At 36.9% G+C, this 21,128-nt stretch overlaps 1 protein-coding gene across 5 annotated transcripts in view; it reads left to right on the top strand.

Annotated features, from left to right (window-relative positions):
* Positions 1-21,128, top strand: part of CTNNA3 (catenin alpha 3) — a 1,641,479-nt gene that overhangs the window by 163,077 nt on the left and 1,457,274 nt on the right. For all 5 annotated transcript variants that reach the window (XM_045783571.2, XM_087863076.1, XM_087863075.1 and 2 more), the window contains one exon: positions 944-1,110. In XM_045783571.2, the coding sequence (XP_045639527.1) occupies positions 944-1,110 (167 nt within the window). The remainder of the gene's footprint in view (positions 1-943; positions 1,111-21,128) is intronic.

Genomic DNA, 21,128 nt, shown 5'->3' on the forward strand with positions numbered 1-21,128 from the left:
TCTATGCTTTTTGTAAAGCCCAGCTAGTATCTTTGTAATTATTATTTTGAACTCTAGTTCCGACATCTTACTTATGTCCATATTGATTAGGTCCCTGGCAGTCAGTAGTGCCTCTTGCTCTTTTTTTTTGAGGTGAGTTTTTCCATCTTGTCATTCATTCAGAAAGTGGTTGCTTTTCTATTTGTAGAGCTGCAGGTAATCTTTTCTTAGACCTCCAGTTGAGTTCGTATGTGCTCAGAATGGTTTGATAGCTATCTAGCTGAATTCCCGGGACCAGACAAAACTAAGGTCTCCTACTCCTCTGCCATCTTGGACTCCTCCTTGAACTGTGAACTTTTAAAAATGAATGCATTCACATTTCTTTTATCATAAGATATATTTTCACTGAAAAATCTTAAAAATGTTAGGCAGATTTTGTAACAGTTATGTGCTATGATATGTAATTTCTGTGACTAAGTTTAGGATGTAGATTATTATATTGACAATTTAGGATAAATCTGCCCATGTGAAACTTTTATCAGAGAGTTCCTGTTTCAAAGGCTAGCTCTTTTCTAAAGTGACTTGGAAAGTAACTCAAATGAAGATTTACCTTATTTTTATAAACAAGATTGTTTCTAGTTGAAGTCTTAGTAATGAAACCTTTTACAGCAGATGAGATTCAGCAAATGCAGAAGTTGACAGCAATTTTACTAGATGTTGCTAGTCAATTGAGCACAATTCTCTTGCAGGAAAATGTTATCATGCTTCTTAAACTCCAGAGCATTTATTAAAAACAAATGTCAATTTTAAACTCCATTGTTTATTAACAGACAGTGTTCTAATGTCAACTGACATTATATTAATATTATGCTTAGTCATAGAATGTACTTGGAATGAGGATGATAAATGCTTAAAAAGGTATAGCTGAAACCTAAAGTCTGTTATTTTGGGTTGTGTTTTTCAGGTGAAGCTCTGAAAGTATCAGCTGAGAGATTTGCAGATGACCCCTGTTATCTCCCCAAAAGGGAGGCTGTGGTTCAAGCTGCCCGTGCCTTACTGGCTGCAGTTACCAGACTCCTTGTCCTCGCAGACATGATAGATGTCATGTGTCTCTTGCAGCATGTGTCAGCTGTAAGTAAAAGATGGCTAGTTTACCTTGGCATTGTTCTTCACCTCTAATTCCATTTTCTGAAACTGGCATCAATCCTAGTGCATCTCAGCCTCACTCTTATTTCTTAAGGTCACCCAGTAGAAGGTGACTTGATTGGTTTGTGCAACTCTTGTGTATCTCAGAAGAACAAAGCCAGAAGTTATTTCGTTTATTAAAATTTTTAAATTTTAAAGTTTTTATTTAAATTCTAGTTAGTTAACATATAGGGTAATATTAGTTTCAAGCATAAAATTTAGTGATTCAGCACTTACATACAGTGCCTGGTGCTCATCACAAGTGGACTCCTTTTTTTTTTTTTTAACAAGTACACTCCTTAATCCCCATTACCTATTTCACCTGTCCCTCACCCACCCCTCTGTTCTCTTCATTTTTTGTTCTCTCCAGTTAAGACTGTTTCTTGGTTTGCCTCTCTCTCTCTTTTCCCCCCCTTTGCTAATTTATTTTCTTTCTTAAATTCTACATATGAGTGAAATCATATGGTATTTTTGTTTATCTGATTGACTTATTTCATTTAATGTAATACTCTCTAGTTTTATCCATGTTGTTGCAAATGCCAAGATTGCATTCTTTTCTTTGGCTGAGTAATATTCCATTGTGTGTGTATACACACACACACACACACACACACACACACATAACACAACTTCTTCATCCATTCATTAGTCCATGGACATTTGGTTTTTTCCATAATTTGACTATTAAATGATGTTTTGAATCAGTATTTTTGTATTCTTTGGGTAAATACCCAGTAGTGGGATTGCTGGATCATAGGGTAGTTCTATTTTTAACATCTTTGAGGAATCTATATACTGTTTTCCACAGCGGCTTCTCCAGATTGCATTGCCACAAACAGTGCAGGAGGTTCCCTTTTTCTGCATCTTTGCCAAACCTGTTGTTTCCTGAGTTGTTGATTTTTTTTCTTTTTTTTCTTTTAATTTTTTAAATTATATTATGTTAGTCACCATACAGTACATCCCTGGTTTCTGATGTAAAGTTCGATGATTCATTAGTTGCGTATAACACCCAGTGCACCATGTAATACGTGCCCTCCTTACTACCCATCACCAGCCTATCCCATTCCCCCACACCCTCCCCTCTGAAGCCCTCAGTTTGTTTCTCAGAGTCCATAGTCTCTCATGCTTCATTCCCCTTCTGATTACCCCCCACTTTCTTTATTCCTTTCTTCCCCTACCGATCTTCCTAGTTCTTATGTTCCATAGATGAGAGAAATCATATAATAATTGTCTTTCTCTGCTTGACTTATTTCACTTAGCATTATCTCCTCCAGTGCCATCCATGTTGCAGCAAATGTTGAGAACTCGTTCTTTTTGATAGCTGAGTAATATTCCATTGTATATATGGACCACAACTTCTTAATCCAGTCATCTGTTGAAGGGCATCTCAGTTCCTTCCACAATTTAGCTATTGTGGACAATGCTGCTATGAACATTGGGATGCATATGGCCCTTCTCTTCACTACGTCTGTATCTTTGGGGTAAATACCCAGTAGTGCAATGGCTGGGTCATAGGGTAGCTCAATTTTTAACTTTTTAAGGGACTTCCACACTGTTTTCCAGAGTGGCTGTACCAACTTGCATTCCCACCAACAATGTAGGAGGGATCCCCTTTCTCCACATCCTCTCCAGCAATTGTTGTTTCTTGCCTTGTCAATTTTTGCCATTCTAACTGGCGTAAGGTGGTATCTTCGTGTGGTTTTGATTTGAATTTCCCTGATGGTTAATGATTTTGAACATTTTTTCATGTGTCTGTTAGCCATTTGTATGTCATCATTGGAAAAGTGTCTGTTCATATCTTCTGCCCATTTTTTGATTTGTTTATTTGTTTCTCGTGTATTGAGTTTGAGAAGTTCTTTGTAGATCTTGGATACCAGTCTTTTATCTGTAGCATCATTTGCAAATATCTTCTCCCATTCCGTGGGCTGCCTCTTAGTTTTTTTGACTGTTTCCTTGGCTGTGCAGAAGCTTTTTATCTTGATGAAGTCCCACAAGTTCATTTTATCTTTTGTTTCTCTAGCCTTTGGAGATGTGTCATGAAAAAGGTTGCTTTGGCCGATGTCATAGAGGTTGCTGCCTATGTTCTCCTCTAGGATTTTGATGGATTCCTGTCTCACATCGAGGTCTTTCATCCATTTGGAGTTTATCTTTGTGTATGGTGTGAGAGAATGGTCAAGTTTCATTCTTTTGCATGTAGCTGTCCAGAGTTCCCAGCACCATTTATTGAAGAGACTGTCTTTTTTCCACTGGATGTTTTTTCCTGCTTTATCAAAGATTAGTTGCCCAAAGAGCCAAGGTCCATTTCTGGGTTCTCTATTCTGTTCCATTGGTCTATGTGTCTGTTTTTGTGCCAGTACCATGCTGTCTTTGTGATCACAGCTTTGTAGTACAGCTCGAAATCCGGCATTTTGATGCCCCCAGCTTTGTTTTTCCTTTTCAACAGGTCCTTGGCGATTTGGGGCCTTTTCTGGTTCCATACAAATTTAAGGACTATTTGTTCCAGTTCTTTGAAAAATATCATTGGTATTTTGATCGGGATAGCATAGAAAGTATAGATTGCTCTGGGTAGCATGGACATTTTAACTATGTTAATTCTTCCGATCCATGAGCATGGAATATTTTCCCATCTTTTCATGTCTTCCTCAATGTCTTTCAAGAGTGATTACAGTTTCTAGAGTATAGATCCTTTACGTCTCTGGTTAAGTTAATTCCAAGGTAACTTATGGTTTTCGGTGCTATTGTAAATGGGATGGATTCCCTAATTTCTCCTTCTTCAGTCTCATTATTCGTATATAGAAATGCAACTGATTTCTGAGCATTGATTTTGTATCCCGCCACATTACTGAATTGCTCTATAACTTCTAATAATTTGGGAGTGGATTCTTTTGGGTTTTCCATATAGAGTATCATGTCATCTGCAAAGAGAGACATTTTGACTTCTTCTTTGCTGATTTGGATACCTTTTATCCCTTTTTGTTGTCTGATTGCTGTCGCAAGGACTTCTAGTACTATGTTGAATAATAGTGGCGAGAGTGGGCATCCTTGTCGTGTTCCTGAAAAGCTGGAAGCTTTTCCCCATTGAGAATGATATTTGCTGTAGGCTTTTCATAGATGGTTTTTATGAGTTTGAGGAATGTACCCTCTATCCCTACACTATGAAGAGTTTTAATCAGGAAAGGATGCTGTATTTTGTCAAATGCTTTTTCTGCATCTATTGAGAGAATCATATGATTTTTGGCTTTTTCCTTCTGGATAAAATCTAAGACACCGATCGATTTGCAAATGTTGAACCACCCTTGCATCCCAGGGATGAATCCCACTTGGTCATGATGGATAATCCTTTTTAATGTACTGTTGGATTCTATTAGCCAGGATCTTGTTGAGAATTTCGGCATCCATATTCATTAGGGAAATCGGTCTGTAATTCTCCTTTTTGATGGGATCTTTGCCTGGTTTGGGGATCAAGGTAATATTGGCCTCATAGAATGAGTTTGGTAGCTTTCCTTCTTTTTCTGTTTTTTGAAATAGCTTTGGGAGAATAGGTATTATTTCTTCTTTGAATGTTTGGTAGAATTCTCCAGGAAAACCATCCGGGCCTGGAGTTTTGTTATTTGGAAGGTTGTTTATCACTGTTTCAATCTTTTCATAATTAATTGGTCTGTTAAAAAAATCAGTTTCTTCCTGTTTCAGTCTTGGTAGTTTATAGGTTTGCAGGAAGTCCTCCATCTCTTCTAGATTGCTTAATTTATTGGCATAAAGCTGTTGATAAAAGTTTCTAATAATCCTTCCAATTTCATTGGTGTTGGCTGTGACCTCTCCTTTTTCATTCATAAGTTTATTAATTTGGGTCCTTTCTCTATTCTTTTGGATAAGTCTTGCCAGTGGTCTGTCAATTTTATTAACTCTTTCAAAGAACCAGCTTCTAGTTCTGTTGATCTGCTCTACTGTACTGGTTTCTAATTCATTGATTTCTGCTCTAATCTTGGTCAACTGCTTCCTCGTGCGTGGATTAGGCCTGTCCCTCTGTTGCTGTTCCAGCTTCTTGAGGTGAGAATATAAAATTGCATTTTAGATTTTTCTATTCTTTTGAGTGAGGCTTGGATGGCTATGTATTTTCCCCTTAGGACTGCCTTTGCAGTATCCCATAGGTTTTGGACCTTTGTGTCTTCATTCTTGTTGGTCTCCATAAATTGTTTAAATTGATTTTTGATTTTCTGGTTTATCGATTCATTCCTGAGCAGGATGGTTCTTAGTCTCCAAGTGTTTGAATTTCTTCCAAATTTTTCCTTGTGGTTGAGTTCCAATTTCAAACTGTTGTGGTCTGAGAATATGCAGGGAATAATTTCAGTCTTTTGGTATCGGTTGAGACCTGTTTTGTGTCCCAGAACATGGTCTGTTTTAGGAATGCTCCATGGGCATTAGAATAGAATGAGTATTCTTTGGTTCTGGGGTGTAGTGTTCTATGTATATCTATGAGGTCCAACTCGTCGAGTATGGCATTCAAAGCCCTTGTTTCTTTGTCGATTTTCTGCATGGGTGCTCTGTCTATTTCTGATAGTGGAGTGTTGAGGTCCCCTACTATTAACATATTTTTATCTATATGTCTCTTTATTGTGGTTAAGAGTTGGCTTGTGTATCTTGCTGCTCCCCTGTTGGGGACATATATATTTATAATGGTCATATCCACTTGTTGGATACATCCTTTAAGAATAATATAGTGCCCTTCTGTGTCTCTAACTATAGTCTTTAGTTTAAAATCCAATCTGTCTGATATGAGAATTGCTACCCAGCTTTCTTTTGAGGTCCATTGGCATGAAAGATGGTATTCCATCCCTTTACTTTCAGTCGGAATGTATCTTTAGGTTCAAAATGAGTCTCTTGTAGACAGCAAATGGATGGGTCATGTCTTTTTATCCAGTCTACAACCCTGTGGCGTTTTATGGGAGCATTCAGGCCATTTACATTGAGACTAATTATTGAGAGATATGTTTTTAATGATGCCATGTTGCCAGTAAAGTCTTTGTTTCTATAGATTGTGACTTTCTGTTCTGTATCACTCTTGGGGCCTTTTTACTTTTATAGAACCCCCCTTAATATCTCCTGTAGGGATGGTTTCATGGTTATGAAAATGGTCAATGACTGGCGATTCTAGAAGGTCCTTATTTCTCCATCAATTCTGATTGACAGCCTTGCTGGATAAAGGATCCTTGGCTGTATGTTTTTCTCTGAAAGAGCTTTAAAAATGCCCCCCCCCCAACCCTTTCTCTCATTCCAGGTCTGTGTAGACAGGTCTGATGTAATTCTGATACCTCTGCCTTGGTATGTGAGAAATTTCTTTGCCCTGGCCACTTTCAATACTGTATCCTTGGATCTAATATTTGTGAATTGCACTATGACGTGACGTGGCGTAGGTTTGTCTTGGTTGAGCTTGGGAGGGGTCCTCTCTGCCTCTTGGACACGAATGTTTGTTTTCCTTACAGATTAGAAAAGTTTTCAGCTACAATTTGTTCAAATATCTCTTCTAGACCTCTGTTTTTCTCCACCCCCTCGGGGTTGCTGATGATTCTGACATTGGAACGTTTCATTGAGTCAGTAATCTCCCGTAACCTACATTCTTGAGCATGGATTTTTTTGAGTCCAGATTCTATTTTAGCTTTCTTGTTTTAGAGTCTCTGTGTCGCCTGAGAGGGGGGATGGGGATGGGCACGCTGTGAGCTGGTATTTCCAAGCTTTTGTTCTCTGGCGGCTTTCCCTCGCGGTTTGCTGTGCCTCTTAGAGTCAGAGCAGCAGTGGCCGAATCTCAGCCTCTGTCTCAGAACAGAGGGATCGCGGACCGTTCTCCACTGATGTTCTGGCCACTTTAACTCTGTTTCTGTTGGTGCTGCTCAACCCTGCAGCGTCCCGGAATGTGCGCCCCACACCTGGCATCCCAGCCCTCACTTCCAGGGCCGGCACGTCTCTGTCCTTTGTGTTTCTAACACCGCCAGCCACTAGCCACCCCCGTGCTCTCTTGAGCTCCCGGTCTCAGTCTGGTTCCAGTGAGTGCACCAGAGCTCCAGTTTTCAGTCTGGTCTCATGCGTTCCCGGCTCACGGTCTCAGTCTGCTCTCTCGCGGGTGCCGGTCCGCGAGTCCGCCCGCTCCCCCGTGCAGGTGGCTACCGCTTCCCGGTGCCCGAATGCGGTGGCTCCCTCCCCTTCCGTTTATCTTCCGATATCTGTGCATGGTTTCACGGCTCCCAGCTTCGTACCTCAATACTCAGCGCTGGAGATGTTCATTTGTAGAGATCCAGATGTATCTTCCTGCATCTCATGCAGATTCCATGGATGTTCAGGCTGGTCTCGTACCTATCCAACTTGACTCAGGGGACCGGCTGAAAAAGGGGTCCCCTACTCCTCCGCCATCTTAACTCCCCTCTCTCCTTTAATTCTTATCTTCATTCCCTCTCTCATTGCAAAGCATTACTTTTGTTGTGTGTCTCACATATATTTGTTAGTGTGCTTTTGAACTCTTCTAATATATTCAAGTAGTGTGCAACAGGTGTCAAGGAATAGCTCCTTGTAGTTTTAATTTGTATTTTCCTGATGATGAGTGATGTTGAGCATCTTTTTATGTGTCTGTTGGCCATCTGGATGTCTTCTTTGGAAAAATGTCTGTTCTTGTCTCTTGCCCATTTTTTAATTGGATTATTTGTTTTTTGGTGTTCAGTTTGATAAGTTCTTTATAGATTTTGGATACTAACTCATGTCATTTGCAAATATTTTCTTTTATTCTGTAGTTTGCCTTTTAATTTTGTTTATTGTTTCCTTCATTGTGCAGAAGCTTTTTTTTTTTTTTAAGATTTTTTATTTATTTATTTGACAGAGATAGAGACAGCCAGTGAGAGAGGGAACACAAGCAGGTGGAGTGGGAGAGGAAGAAGCAGGCTCCCAGCAGAGGAGCCCGATGTGGGACTCGATCCTGGAACGCCGGGATCACGCCCTGAGCCGAAGGCAGACGCTTAACCGCTGTGCCACCCAGGCGCCCCAGAACCTTTTTTTTTAATAATAATTTTTTATTATGTTATGTTAGTCACCATACAGTACATCCAGAAGCTTTTTATCTTGATGAAGTCCTAATAGTTCATTTTTGGTTTTGTACCCTTGCCTCTGGAGACCTGTCTTGTAAGAAGTTGCTGTGGCTGAGGTCAAAAAACACTGCCTGTGGCTGAAGTCAAAGAACACTGCCTGTGTTCTCCTCTAGGGTTTTGATGGATTCCTGTCTCACATATAGGTCTTTCATCCATTTTGAATTTATTTTTATATATTGTATAAGAAAGTGGTCCAGTTTCATTCTTTGCATGTTGCTGTCCAGTTTTCCCAGCTCCATTTGTTGAAGAGACTATCTTTTTTCCATTAGATATTCTTTCATGCTTTATCAAAGTTTAGTTGACCATATAGTTGTGGGTCCATTTCTGGGTTTTTATCCTGTCCCATTGATCTGTGTATCTATTTTTGTGCCAGTACCATACTGTCTTGATTACTACAGTTTTATGATACAACTTGAAGTCTGGAATTGTGATGCCTTCTGCTTTTCTGTTCTTTTTCAAGATTGCTTTGGCTAATCTGGGGTCTTTGGTGGTTCTCTACAAATTTTAGAATTGTTTGTCTTAAAGCCAGTGGTAGATTGAAAAACAGAAGATGGCTCACTGATAAGGAAATGACTAGGATTATATAGATAATATAAGTAATAAATATATAATAGAAAAAGAAAAAGTTTAAAACTTAAGACATGAGGAATTTTGTCCTAGAAAATGAATATTGTTTGGCAGCTCCTCTTGATACAAGATCAAGTGTGTGTGTTTACAGGCAGTCTCTGATATTTGTAGTAATCCATTACAAAACTGTATAAATTGATTTAATGTGAGTAAATAATATAATTTTACTTAGATACTACAAAGGCAGCAAGATATCTTGCTTTATTTTACTAGACAAATCCATTTTGAGAAGTTTTAGTAGAAAGAGAATTTTATTAAAGCCTTTTTTACTTTCTTAATTTATTTAGTTTGACCAAGTCATTAATAGTGTCCAGGTGAAAGGTTGCAAACAATCCTTTGAGGATCTATTTCCTGCATTAAGACTTTCACTCTTCTGTCCATAAATACATCTGCGTAGTCATAAAGGTGCCTGGTGATTGTAATATCACTATTCCACTAAGCAAATGATGGCCTTGACTGATTGACCTTCTTGTTAAATCATTTTCTCTAATTGCTACACTAAACCTTTCTTTGCATCTTTATCTTACTCTCTAATGCTTATTTTAACACTAAAGTAGAGGAACCTTCTCTTTATACTTTCATATTCCTTTTCTTTTGATGGTTATATTACTGCAAAAAAGAAAGTCAGCACTTTTTTTTGTTGTTTATATAGCTTTTTAGGAAAGGGTATAGTTCTAATCAGAAGCTGTCTACTAGGGGATTTGTAGGTGAGATAATTGTTTCTTGTTTTTTGGCTATTGGTTTGTTGAATACCATAAACAATACTGTAAACAAATCCCTGAACATTTCTGAGGTTCACTTTTTTTCACATGTGAATACAGACAGTAAGAAATGCTGTAACCAAGAAGTAGGTATGAAAGATTTAGTGCCAGGTAGTTCCTAGTTCCAATGACCCAATATTTCCTGTATTTTAGACTCTAGATTTGTTGAGAAGAGCAGAGTGAGAGGCTTTTTCAGGTAAAAATTGCTACCTTCATAATTGATTAGGAAGTAATGGTGTATATATTAAAGACCACAAACACCTTCATTACCAATTTTAATTGAATGCCACTAATTGCTAGGCACAGTGCTAGGTCATTCACACACATGATGCCATTCAAATGAAGCAGAAGATAAGTGAAGATCAAAGCACAACAAAGTACCATTTTTTGTAATAAAAATCATAGTCAATATTTATTGAGTTTTTATAATGTGCTAAGCACTATGCTGGATTATCTCCTTTAATTCAATCTTCAACAACAGCCCTATGATTATGATTTTTATTTTTAAGATGAAAAAACTGAGGTATATCTATTTAAGCAATTTGCTCAAGGCAAATTGTGGAACATAGTACTCCAAGGGTTAGGATGGCTGTAACTTTAAATACCTTTCAGAAGTGTTTAGAAAAGTTCATGGGCCTACAACAGGTTGTTAAAGGAACTTAGGTATGTCAGGAGGAGGGGGTGTTCTTAACTCTACTGTCTCATACATTTGTTGGTAACTCATCAGAGACTGAGCTTAGGCTACATCATATATGACACTTATCAGCATGCGTAATACAACAGTGATACCTCATCTATGAAAAAGGGAAGACATTTTGTGGTAAATTGTGATAGTGTTTCATTATTTAATTGTTACGAAAAATTTATATTTAAATTGTATCATTTACTCAATTCCTTCGACAAAAATGGGGAAACTGAATTTCTTTTTATATCATCAAGATTAGAATTATTTGGCTTAACATTCTCCCTACCCCAAAGTAGTCTGCAGAGCCCATCTTATAAATATGCAACATGAAAAAAAGGATTTTTTTTTATGGTCAGTGCTGCATATAGAAATTCTCTTTGAATCTTTTTGATGCACATAAGCACATTAAAGTTGGTGAGAAATATTGAAGCAAAGAAATGTATTTAATTTTGCTTAACCCAGAGTTTCCCCAATTTTTTAACCTTAAGACTCTTTTACAGTATGTTAATCCTGGAACTTTCTCAGACCATACTTTGGGAAATAGTGGTTTAGAATATTTCTTTTTTCTTTCTTCCCATCTCTTCCCTTCGTTAGTAGACTGCACGCTCAATGTGGAGCCCAGCATGGAGCCTGAACCCACAACCCTGAGATCAAGACCTGAGTTGAGATCAAGAGTCGGATGCTTAACCGACTAAGCCACTCAGGAGCCTGTATTTCAATATTTCTATATTTCAAATAATATTTATGGTTATATTAAATTTCTACTTGGATTAAAAAATTATAGAGGAGAAATGTCAGGACCCTTATGATCTAATATCTTGTTCATAATAGATTAGACTCTTTCCTACAATACAATGGGCAATACACTACTGTCTAACAGTAATAGCAGTCTCAATTCCATGAGACAGTGAACCTGACTTTGGACAGTTCTAATTGTTAGAGACATTTTTCTCCAACTGAGCTTAAAGCTGCCTTCCTGCTGTTTCCATTCACTGCATCTAGTTTTTTTTTAAGATTTTATTCATTTATTTGAGAGAGAGCGAGCCAGCGAGAGAGGGAACACAAACAGGGGAAGTGGGAGAGGAAGAAGCAGGCTCCCAGCAGAGTAGGGAAATTGGCGCAGGGCTCAATCCCAGGACTCTGGGATCATGCCCTGAGCCGAAGGCAGATGCTTAACGACTGAGCCACCCAGCCCCCCCTTTAGTTTTGCTTTCTTGAGCAGCATAGAACCAAGGTAATAGGAAAAGGCATTTTTTCAAATAACTGATGATTAATCTTAGGACTTATTTATGATTTATGTCTTCTTTTTCCTAGGCTAAAAATTTCTTGACCCTTGAACATTCCTTATATGACAGTTTCAGACTATTCTGAATACTTTAAAATTTCCATATCTTGTATGGTTTTCAGTTTCCTGCTGAGATGTTCAGTTTTGATATTGAGGTACTCGAACATGGTAAGCACATTTATTTTATGATTAAAATTTGAAAACTTTAGCGTCTGTACTTGCTCATGGTATCTTGTCTTCTAATGTGAATGGCTATCTTTGTGTGCTTAACATTACCTTTTCTGGAACTCATCGCAAGAAATTCCTTCCTGTTTTGTTAGCTCTTAGATGTTTTTGAGATAAAGTATTTTATATTTCATCAATCTTCGTTTTCTCAGCAGGAGGATTGAACTGAATTACTAATTTGTCAGTATAAGAAATAGAAGTCTGTAAAATCATCTCGGTAAATCCTTTTCTGTTCATATTCTAGGTTATAGGTAATTCTCATAAAATATTGAAGTCAAAACATCTTGAAATAAAAACAAAATCTCTGATGTGAACATTCTATAATATACTCAGACAAGTACCTTTTTGATTTAATATCTAACATTATCTTACCTTATTTTGATAGCCTTGTCATGCTGTTTGTTTATACTGATTTTAGTGAGCAGTTAAAACCTCCAAGTCTCTGAACTCAACCTTCTCCATTCTGACCTTTCTGTGATACTAGTTTTATCTTTTTATATGTAAAGGCAGATATTAGATTTATATTCATTGAATTTAATCCTGTTAATTCTGGTTTTTGTTATAGTCCATTCAGATCTTTTTGACTTTTGATTTTGTTTTTACCTCCTAACCTGGTATCATTTTGAGATTTTTTAAAAAATAGATTATTAATGAAAAATTGTTTAGTGGCATGGAAAACAGTGATATATCTTCCTTTCAAATATCAGTCAAACATTAACACATTTTGAATAAAGTTGTTAAAATGAGCTTCAAACTCACTTTATTAGGCTGCTGTATAAACCTCGTTTCTTTATTTTATCATTAAGCACTTTCTTAAAGGCCCTGCTGAAATCAAGATGTGTTATCTGTGGCACTGTAAATTTATCAGTCTAGTAACCCCAGCTATAAAGGAAATGAGGTTAGCTTGGCACGACTTACTTTTAATAACCCCATAAAAGTTCCAAGTGACCATTGCTTGCTTGCTTTCATTCCTTTTCTTTCTTTCTATGTTTTTTTTAATCCTCATTTTTTAATTACTCATAATCCACTTACTTATGGTTGTAAATCACTTGTCTGCTGGGATCTCCTTGTCCTTAAGATCCAGATATAATTGGCTTGAACCCTAATTCTATGTCCTACCAACTATAATGTTCTCCCCAAGATTTCTGCAAATTCCATGAGGTTCTATTCTAAGAGTCGTCTCTGGTTCCAAGCTTTAGCTTCTACTGAATTGCTTTGGTTTATGAATGGTCTTTCTATCCCTATTTTATAGTGTATTAATCTATAATTGGAAATTGACATTTCCCCCTTGATTTTCACACACACACACACACACACACACACACACACACACAGTCCAGTACTCCCAGGCAAGGCATATTTATGTATATGGCAAACCTCATAGAAATTTGGGAAGGCAGAAGGGAAGGGTTTCTGTAGTGTTACACTATATTCTAAGTGTTTCCGATTTGTATGTAAGAAATCTTCAAAATTCTTTAGTAGCTTCATCTCATTATTTTTTCACCTCCTTTTCCCCGACCTACTCTTCTTAGTTCTCTCTAACACCCTTAAATTTCTGTTCATTTGAATGCAGTTTCTATCTGCTAATTTGTGCCCTCATGTATCACTTTCTTTCTTTTTTTTCCCCCAAAGATTTTAAATTTATTTATTTGAGAGAGAGCGAGAGTGGGAGCATGAGTGGGGTGGGAGGCAGAGGGAGAAGCTCCACAGGGAGTCTGATGCAGGGCTCCATCCTGGGACCCTGGGATCATGACCTGAACCAAAGGCAGATGCTTAACTGACTGAGCCTCCTAGGCATCCTGGTCATAAATCAATTTCTACATTAAATTACACCTTAAGGTATTTTCCTCAGTAAGAAGAATTCTGTAGTCCGCTGTCTCTCTTTTCTCTCACGCACATACACACATACATTCTACTATATAGTAATGTATTATAGATGTTTTTTAGGGGGAGAGCATCAACTTTACAGGTATAGATTTCTTCTTCTGGACACACACACTTTGAAAAGCTGTGGGCCACATTTTTATTTCTTGCTCTTGTTTCGAATATAATGGAAAAAGTTCTGCCTCTTTTCTCTTTCAATGGTATCTTACTATTTCATGCAATATTCTGCTCATTTTGGGCTCCCCCCAACACTCTTACACAATTCCCTGATTGATTTTTAAATTTATTTTTTGTTACGTAGTACCAAGGCATTCCTCTGCTAGCCTAATGTCTTCTTTTGTGACCTTACTCTTTTCTTCCTTACAATGATTTTTTTCTAAATTACAGGATTTTTCATCCCTATTGTGGTATATTTCTCTTTAGATGTCAGGTCAATGAGATATTACTCAATTCTTGATTGATAGTCTATAGCTATACATTTCCTGACTTCCTAATGCTTTCTTATCTATATTAACTTATCTTTCCACTGAGACTGCCTCCAGAAATGCAATTATGATCATAATGATGAAGCATTTATGAGGACCTAGACTGAGATCACCAACTAGTGCAAACATGGTTCACTGAGTAATTCTTGATAGAGAAAGTAGTGTCAACCAACACAGAGCTGGTATATAATTAAGTAACTCAAAGATTCCTGATTTGGCAGTTTTAAAGTCATCTAGTTCCTTAAGGAAACACATGTTTTCTTCTCCAGGAAATAGGTCATGGTAAGAGAGGATAGAGAAAGGAATGATGATCTTTCAATATTAAGTTAATTATAGAAACTTGGGAAGGCAATTTGGCTTTATTACCCCTATTGTTCATAATTTTCCATGGGAATTTAAAAATTTCTGTTTTGGTACTGGTTACTTTTTTTGAACTTTACTATTTATGCTTTTCAAGATACCACACCTTATTTTATTGGCATCTGGACTTTATAAGGGTCAATTTCATTTGAGACAAAATTGGCTAGGATGTCTCTTGCTTTCTTTAGGGGTCAGAACAATGTGGAGAAAAAACATTGCTTTTGGCAGGAGAGAGACCTTGCTTGAATCCTGGCTCTATTGTTGATTAGCTGGGTGAATTTGGGAAAGTTAAAATCTGTGATCCTTGGTTTCTTCTTCTGCACTTTAAGCATAATAAAACTTACTCTGAATACTTTGAAAGGATCTTGTGGAGATTAAATGATATATAAATTACCTGGCAAGAACTGGTGTTCTCTTTCATTTTCTTTCCTTTTCCTGTCCTACCTTTTGCCACCCTGGTACCTTGTTCTTTTGACTCTTGCAGTGCAGTATTGCCCTTATTCCTAAAAAATGAAGGGAAATAAATTTGACTCCTGAGTTGAACTAAGTTTTCCAGCTCTTTAAATTTTTCATATGAGAGTTTTATTTTTTTTTAAATGGTAATATGGGTACCTTTGGACTAGGAAATAGAACAATGTCATTATAAGAAATGGGTCTAGTATTTAATAACTTCTTATGTGAACTACATATTAAATATTTTCTACATACGTTGCTATAAAGCATTTCTACACTGAACAAATGATTTTGAATATGAGGAATATTCATAATGTTGACGGAAAAAATCACACATTACCATACTGGTAGCTGAAATTTTTTGAAGCCACCCTCTATTATTAAAAGGCAGGTATATCAGCAAAAAGACTTTCTAAAACTTCTTATTAAAAATATCAGCAGTTTATAAGGAGAGAAATTACTGTATTATTAAGAGCTTAGAAGCCAAGTATATTCTTCAGAAGATTTTAGGCAAAATATATACAGAGATATTAAGGTTTAAAGAAAAATCAAGTCACTAGACTGGTATTGAAGATAGAATGAGAGGAAGTAGAAAATGGAGACAAATAAGGTACAAATCACTGAATTTGTGCTGGATTTCATATTGAAAACTTTAGGGACAAAGGAAATTTAAACCATGTAAAAATTTTTTTAAAGACTTTATTGATTTGAGAGAGAGAGAGAGAGAGAGAGATAGAGCCCAAGGAAGGGGAGAGGCAGAGGGAGAGGGAGAAGCAGACTTCCCCCTGAACTGGGAGCCTAACATGGGGCCGATCCCAGGACCTGGAGATCATGACCTCAGCTGAAGGCAAATGCTTAACCATCTGAGCCACCTAGGTGCCCCTAAACCATGTAAATATTTAACTTGAAAAAGAGTGAGCATCATTCCAGGTAGCTCCAATTTCATTAGTTAATCAATCCATTCAGCAAATGGTTGGTTTTTGTGCACTATTCTGTGTTGATCACTGCTGTGTGCTAGGGATTCAAATTTGGAAAAATAACATCACAATCATTTTCTCCTGGAATTTAAGATGTAAATTAATGTAATTTACTATGATAGAAGTTGGTGTAAGGTGTTACGGAGGCATGATGGCAGTTCTATCAAGGGAAAGTGTTTTGAGTGAAGAATGCATGGCCAAGTTTGGAGATTTAACTAGACAAAGAAAGTGGTGGAAGAAGAGAGCATTTTAACTGCAGGAACAGTACATGCTCAAAGACCTGTAACACTTCTGAAGGCTGAGATGAAGAATCGCTCTGCGTATACCTCAAATGAATGTAATATTGTGTGTCACCTATACTCAAGAGAGAGAGAGAGAGAGAGAGAGATGAAAAGACAAGCCACAGACTGGAAGACTATATAGGCAAAGCACTTATATAATGAATGGCCTATACCCAGAATTTATTAAGAATTCTCAAAACTCAATAAAATAACAAACAAAATGTTTAAAGATGAAAAAGAGTTGAAGGTGGAGAGGTAGGCATACACCTACTTGTGAAAGGCCTGTGTGCTAAGTTAAAAAGTTAAACTATAGTCTAAAAGCTAAGGGGGAACCATTAACAAATTTTAAGCATGGATATGATATAAGCAAATTTGCATGTTAGGACCATTACACTGCCAGGAGTGAACAAGGAGGCTAGAGTGGAGGCAGAGACGCTAGTATTTAGGCTGATGCTGTCATCTGGTCATGAAATGATGGGGTGGGATAGAAAATGATTGAGAGAGATGAAGGAAGAACAGTCTGCAATTTGAAAAGTGATTGGAATCTGTTCAGATGGAAAGGGAATCATCAAGTGGCCTTTCAGGACTCTGGTTGGGCACTGAGGACCTTGGCTTTCAGTTTTATATAGAGGAGAAGCAGTTGATGGGTTTTAGACATATTGGACTTGAGGCACATATGAGAGATAATAAATACTAAAAGATATGTTTAGAGCTCATGAGAGCAAATTAGGCAAGAGATAGATTTGGAAAGCCTCAAGAAATAAGCATTAGGATTTAATTTGCCTTTCCCTGATGATTAGTGATATTAGGCATCTCTTCATTTGTCTGTTGTGTATATATTCTTTGGAAAAATGTCTGTCCATGTTCTCTGCCTATTTAAATCAGATTATTTGGTTTTTTTGGTGTTGAGTTGTTATATAAGTTCTTTACATATTTTGGATATTAACCCCTTTTCGGATATATCATTTGCAAATATCATGTGCCATTCAATAAGCTGCCTTTTTGTTTCGTTTATTTTTTTTTTTCATGGTGCAAAAGCTTTTTATTTTGGTGTAGTCCCAGTAGTTTAATATTGCTTTTGTTTCCCTTGCTTGAGGAGACATATCTAGAAAAAATGCTTCTAGGGCAGATGTCAAACAAAACCACAATAGGATATCATCTTACATCTTTCATGATGGCTAAAATCAGAACCACAGGAAATAACAAGTGCTGGTGAGGTTGTGGAGTAAATGCCCTCCTGCACTGTTAGTGGAAATGCAAAATGGTGCAGCCACTGTGGAGTCAGTATGGAGGCTCCTCAAAAAAATTAAAAATAGAAATACTATATGATCCAGTAATTCCACCATTGTGTATTTAGCCAAAGAAAACAAGAGTACTAATTCAAAAAGATATATGCATCCCTATGTTTATTGCAGCACTATTTATAATAGCCAAGATATGAAAGCAAGCCAAGTGTCCATTGATAGATGAATGGATAAAGAAGATGTAGTGTGTGCATGTATGTGTGTACACACCCATGGTAAAATATTACTCAACCATAAAATAGAAAGAAATCTCGCCATTTGCAATGACATGTATGGACCTAGAGGGTATAATGCTAACTGAAGTAAGTCAGTCAGAGAAAGACAAATCCATATGATTTCACTCATATTCAGGATTTAAAAACAAATCAAATGAGCAAACAAGAGACAAACAAAAAATCAGATTCTTAAATACAGAGAACAAATGGTTCATTGCCAGAGGGGAGTTGGGTGGGGGGGATGGTTGAAATAAGGGAAGGAGATTAAGAGTATAGTTATCTTGATGAGCAGTGAGAAATATATAGAATTGCTGAATCATTGTATTGTATATCTGAAACTAATATAACACTGTATATTATACTTCAATATAAAAATAAATAAGCATTAGTGGAATTAACAGGTTTGTATGACATCTCTTGAGGAAGGTTTATAGTGTCAACTCAAACCTTTGGTCCCAAATCTTTGAGACCTTGTGATTTGGTTGAACCGAATGAAGAATCAATAAGTTTGTATTCAGTTCTTGCCTCAGTAGGGAGATTTTGGACATCTCACTGGAGTCCTTGCCCTTGGCATAACACCATACAATCAGGAAGAGACCTTAGCTCCAGCTTCTTCAAGTGAAGGGAAAGGGTTGGTTCATGGTTCAGCACTCCAACTTTTCTGAGGGAGATCTTCTGAGGACTGGCTTCCATCTTGCTAGTTTTAGAGTTCTGCTGGATCTAGCATAATCTAGGAGAGAGGGGTTTAGACTGATAGACACCACAACTCATTCCACACTTCCCTGGCTCAGCACACAGTAAGTGGACCAGAACCATAGCAACCTGCTTCTGCCTAGGGAAGGAGAGAGTTGGTAGAGGCCAGGCTGGTTGTTGGGGATCTTCTCCTGTATGCGACCAGTCCATGAAGACTAGGAAAGGTGCTTACTTTGTGTAATATGCAGACACCAACACAGAGAATCAAGCGAAGTGAAGAATCAGGCATTGTTGGTCTAAACAAAGGATTAAGGTGAATCTCCAGAAACTGATCCTAATGAAAGAGTTATATGATTTACCTGATAGAGAATTCAAAATAATAGTCATAAAGATGTTCACTGAGGTCAAGAAAACAGTGCATGAACAAAGTGAGAATTTCAGTAGAGATAGAAAATACAAAAAGTAGAAAACAGAAATCGTGGCGCTAAAGAACACAATGACTGAATCGAAAATTTCACTAGAGAGGTTTAATAGCAGACTAGATAAGGCCGAAAAAAGGATTAGGGAAAAAAAAAGGGATCAGCAAGCTTGAAGACCAGTCATTGTAAATAATTCAGTCAGAGGAGCAAAAGAAACAGAAATGAACAGGACAATTTAAAGGATTTATGGGACACCAATAAACAGGTTAATAATGTACAGCATATTGTCTGTAGTTACCAGTACTGCACTGCATATTTGAAAGTTGCTAAGAGAGTAGATCTTCAAAGTTCTCATCACAAGAAAAAAATTCTGTGACTATGTAGGTGATAGATGTTAATAGGCTTATTGTGGTGGTCATTTCACAAAATGTACAAATATTGAATCATTATGTTGTACACATGAAACTAATACACTGTTATATGTCAATTTTACCTCAGTTAAAAAATTGACAAATCCATGGGGTGCCTGGCTGGCTCAGTCAGTAGACCATGTGACTCTTGATCTCGGGGTTGTGAGTTCAAGTCCCATGTTGGGTATAGAAATCACTTAAAAATAAAATCTTTAAAAATAATTAACAAATCCTTAGCTGTACTAAGAATAAAAGAGAGAAGACTCAAATAAATAAAATCAGAAATGAAAGAGGGGACATTATAACTAATGCCATAAAAATAAAAAGGATCATAAGTAATTACTATGGATAATTTTAAACCAACAAATTTGATAACCTAGAGGAAATGTATAAATTCCTAGAAACATACACTAAATAATGAAGAAATATAAAGTCTAAAGACTAATAACTAGTATGGAAATAGAATCATTATCAAAAACGTCCTAAGAATTAGAAGCTCAGAACCAGATGGCTTCACTGTCAAGCTCTACAAAACAGTTAAAGAAGAATTACTGACATCCCTTCTCAAACTATTCCAGGATATTGAGGAGGAAGGAACACGTCCAAGTCCATTTTATGAGACCAGTAGAACTCTGATACTAAAGCCAGATATGGACACCATATAAGAGAAACTTACAGGTGAATATCCCTGAAGAATAGATGCAAAATCCTCAACAAAATTGTAACAAACTGAATTCAGCAGTGTATTAAAAGGATTGTACGTTAAGACTATGTAGGTTTTACCTGGGGTGAAAGGATGATTGAACATGTGAAAATCAGTCAGTGTGATATACCACAGTAATGGATAAAGGATAATAATCACATGCCCACTTTAGTAGATGCAAAAAAAGCAGTTGAAAAAATTCAACATCCTTTCATGATGAAAATTCTCAACAAACTAGAAGTAGAAGGAAAATACCTCAACATAATAAAGGCCATATATAACAAGATATAGCTAACATTGTACTTAACAGTGAGAAGTTGAAATCTTTTTCTCTAAGATCAGGAACAAGACAAGGATGCCAACTTTGACCAACTATGTTGTTCTAATCAACATAGTATTGGAAGTCCTAGCTAGAGCAGTTAGTCAAGAAAAAGGAAATAAAAGGCATCCAAATTTTAAGGGGAGAAATAAAACTGTCTCTATTTGCAGGTGACAATGTATTATATATAGAATACCTGACTCTACCAAAAAAACTGTTAGAAATAATGAATGAATTCAGTAAAGTTGTAGGCTACAAAGCCAGCATACAAAAATCAGTTGCATTTCTTACATTTACAGTGAACTATCCAAAAAGGAAATTAGGAAAACAATCCCATTTACAGTGGCACCAGAAAGAAAGAAATATTTGGGAATAAACTAAGAAGATGAAAGACTTATAATACTGAAAATTATAAAACATTGATGAAAGAAATTAAAGAAGATACAAATGGAAGGGTATCTGGTGTTCATGAATTGAAAGAATTACTATTGTTAAAATGTCTGTAATACCCTATCTACAGATTCAATGCAATTCCTATTATAATCTCAATGGAATTTTTTATTTATTATTTTTTTATTTTATTTTATTTTTTTTTAAAGATTTTATTTATTTATGTGACAGAGAGACAGCCAGCGAGAGAGGGAACACAGCAGGGGGAGTGGGAGAGGAAGAAGCAGGCTCATAGCGGAAGAGCCTGATGTGGGACTCGATCCCGGATCGCCAGGATCACGCCCTGAGCCGAAGGCAGACG

The sequence above is a fragment of the Ursus americanus genome, chromosome 6 (genome assembly GCF_024610735.1).
Source record: "Ursus americanus isolate L20-20 chromosome 6, mUrsAme1.1.p, whole genome shotgun sequence".
Lineage (NCBI taxonomy): Eukaryota > Metazoa > Chordata > Mammalia > Carnivora > Ursidae > Ursus > Ursus americanus.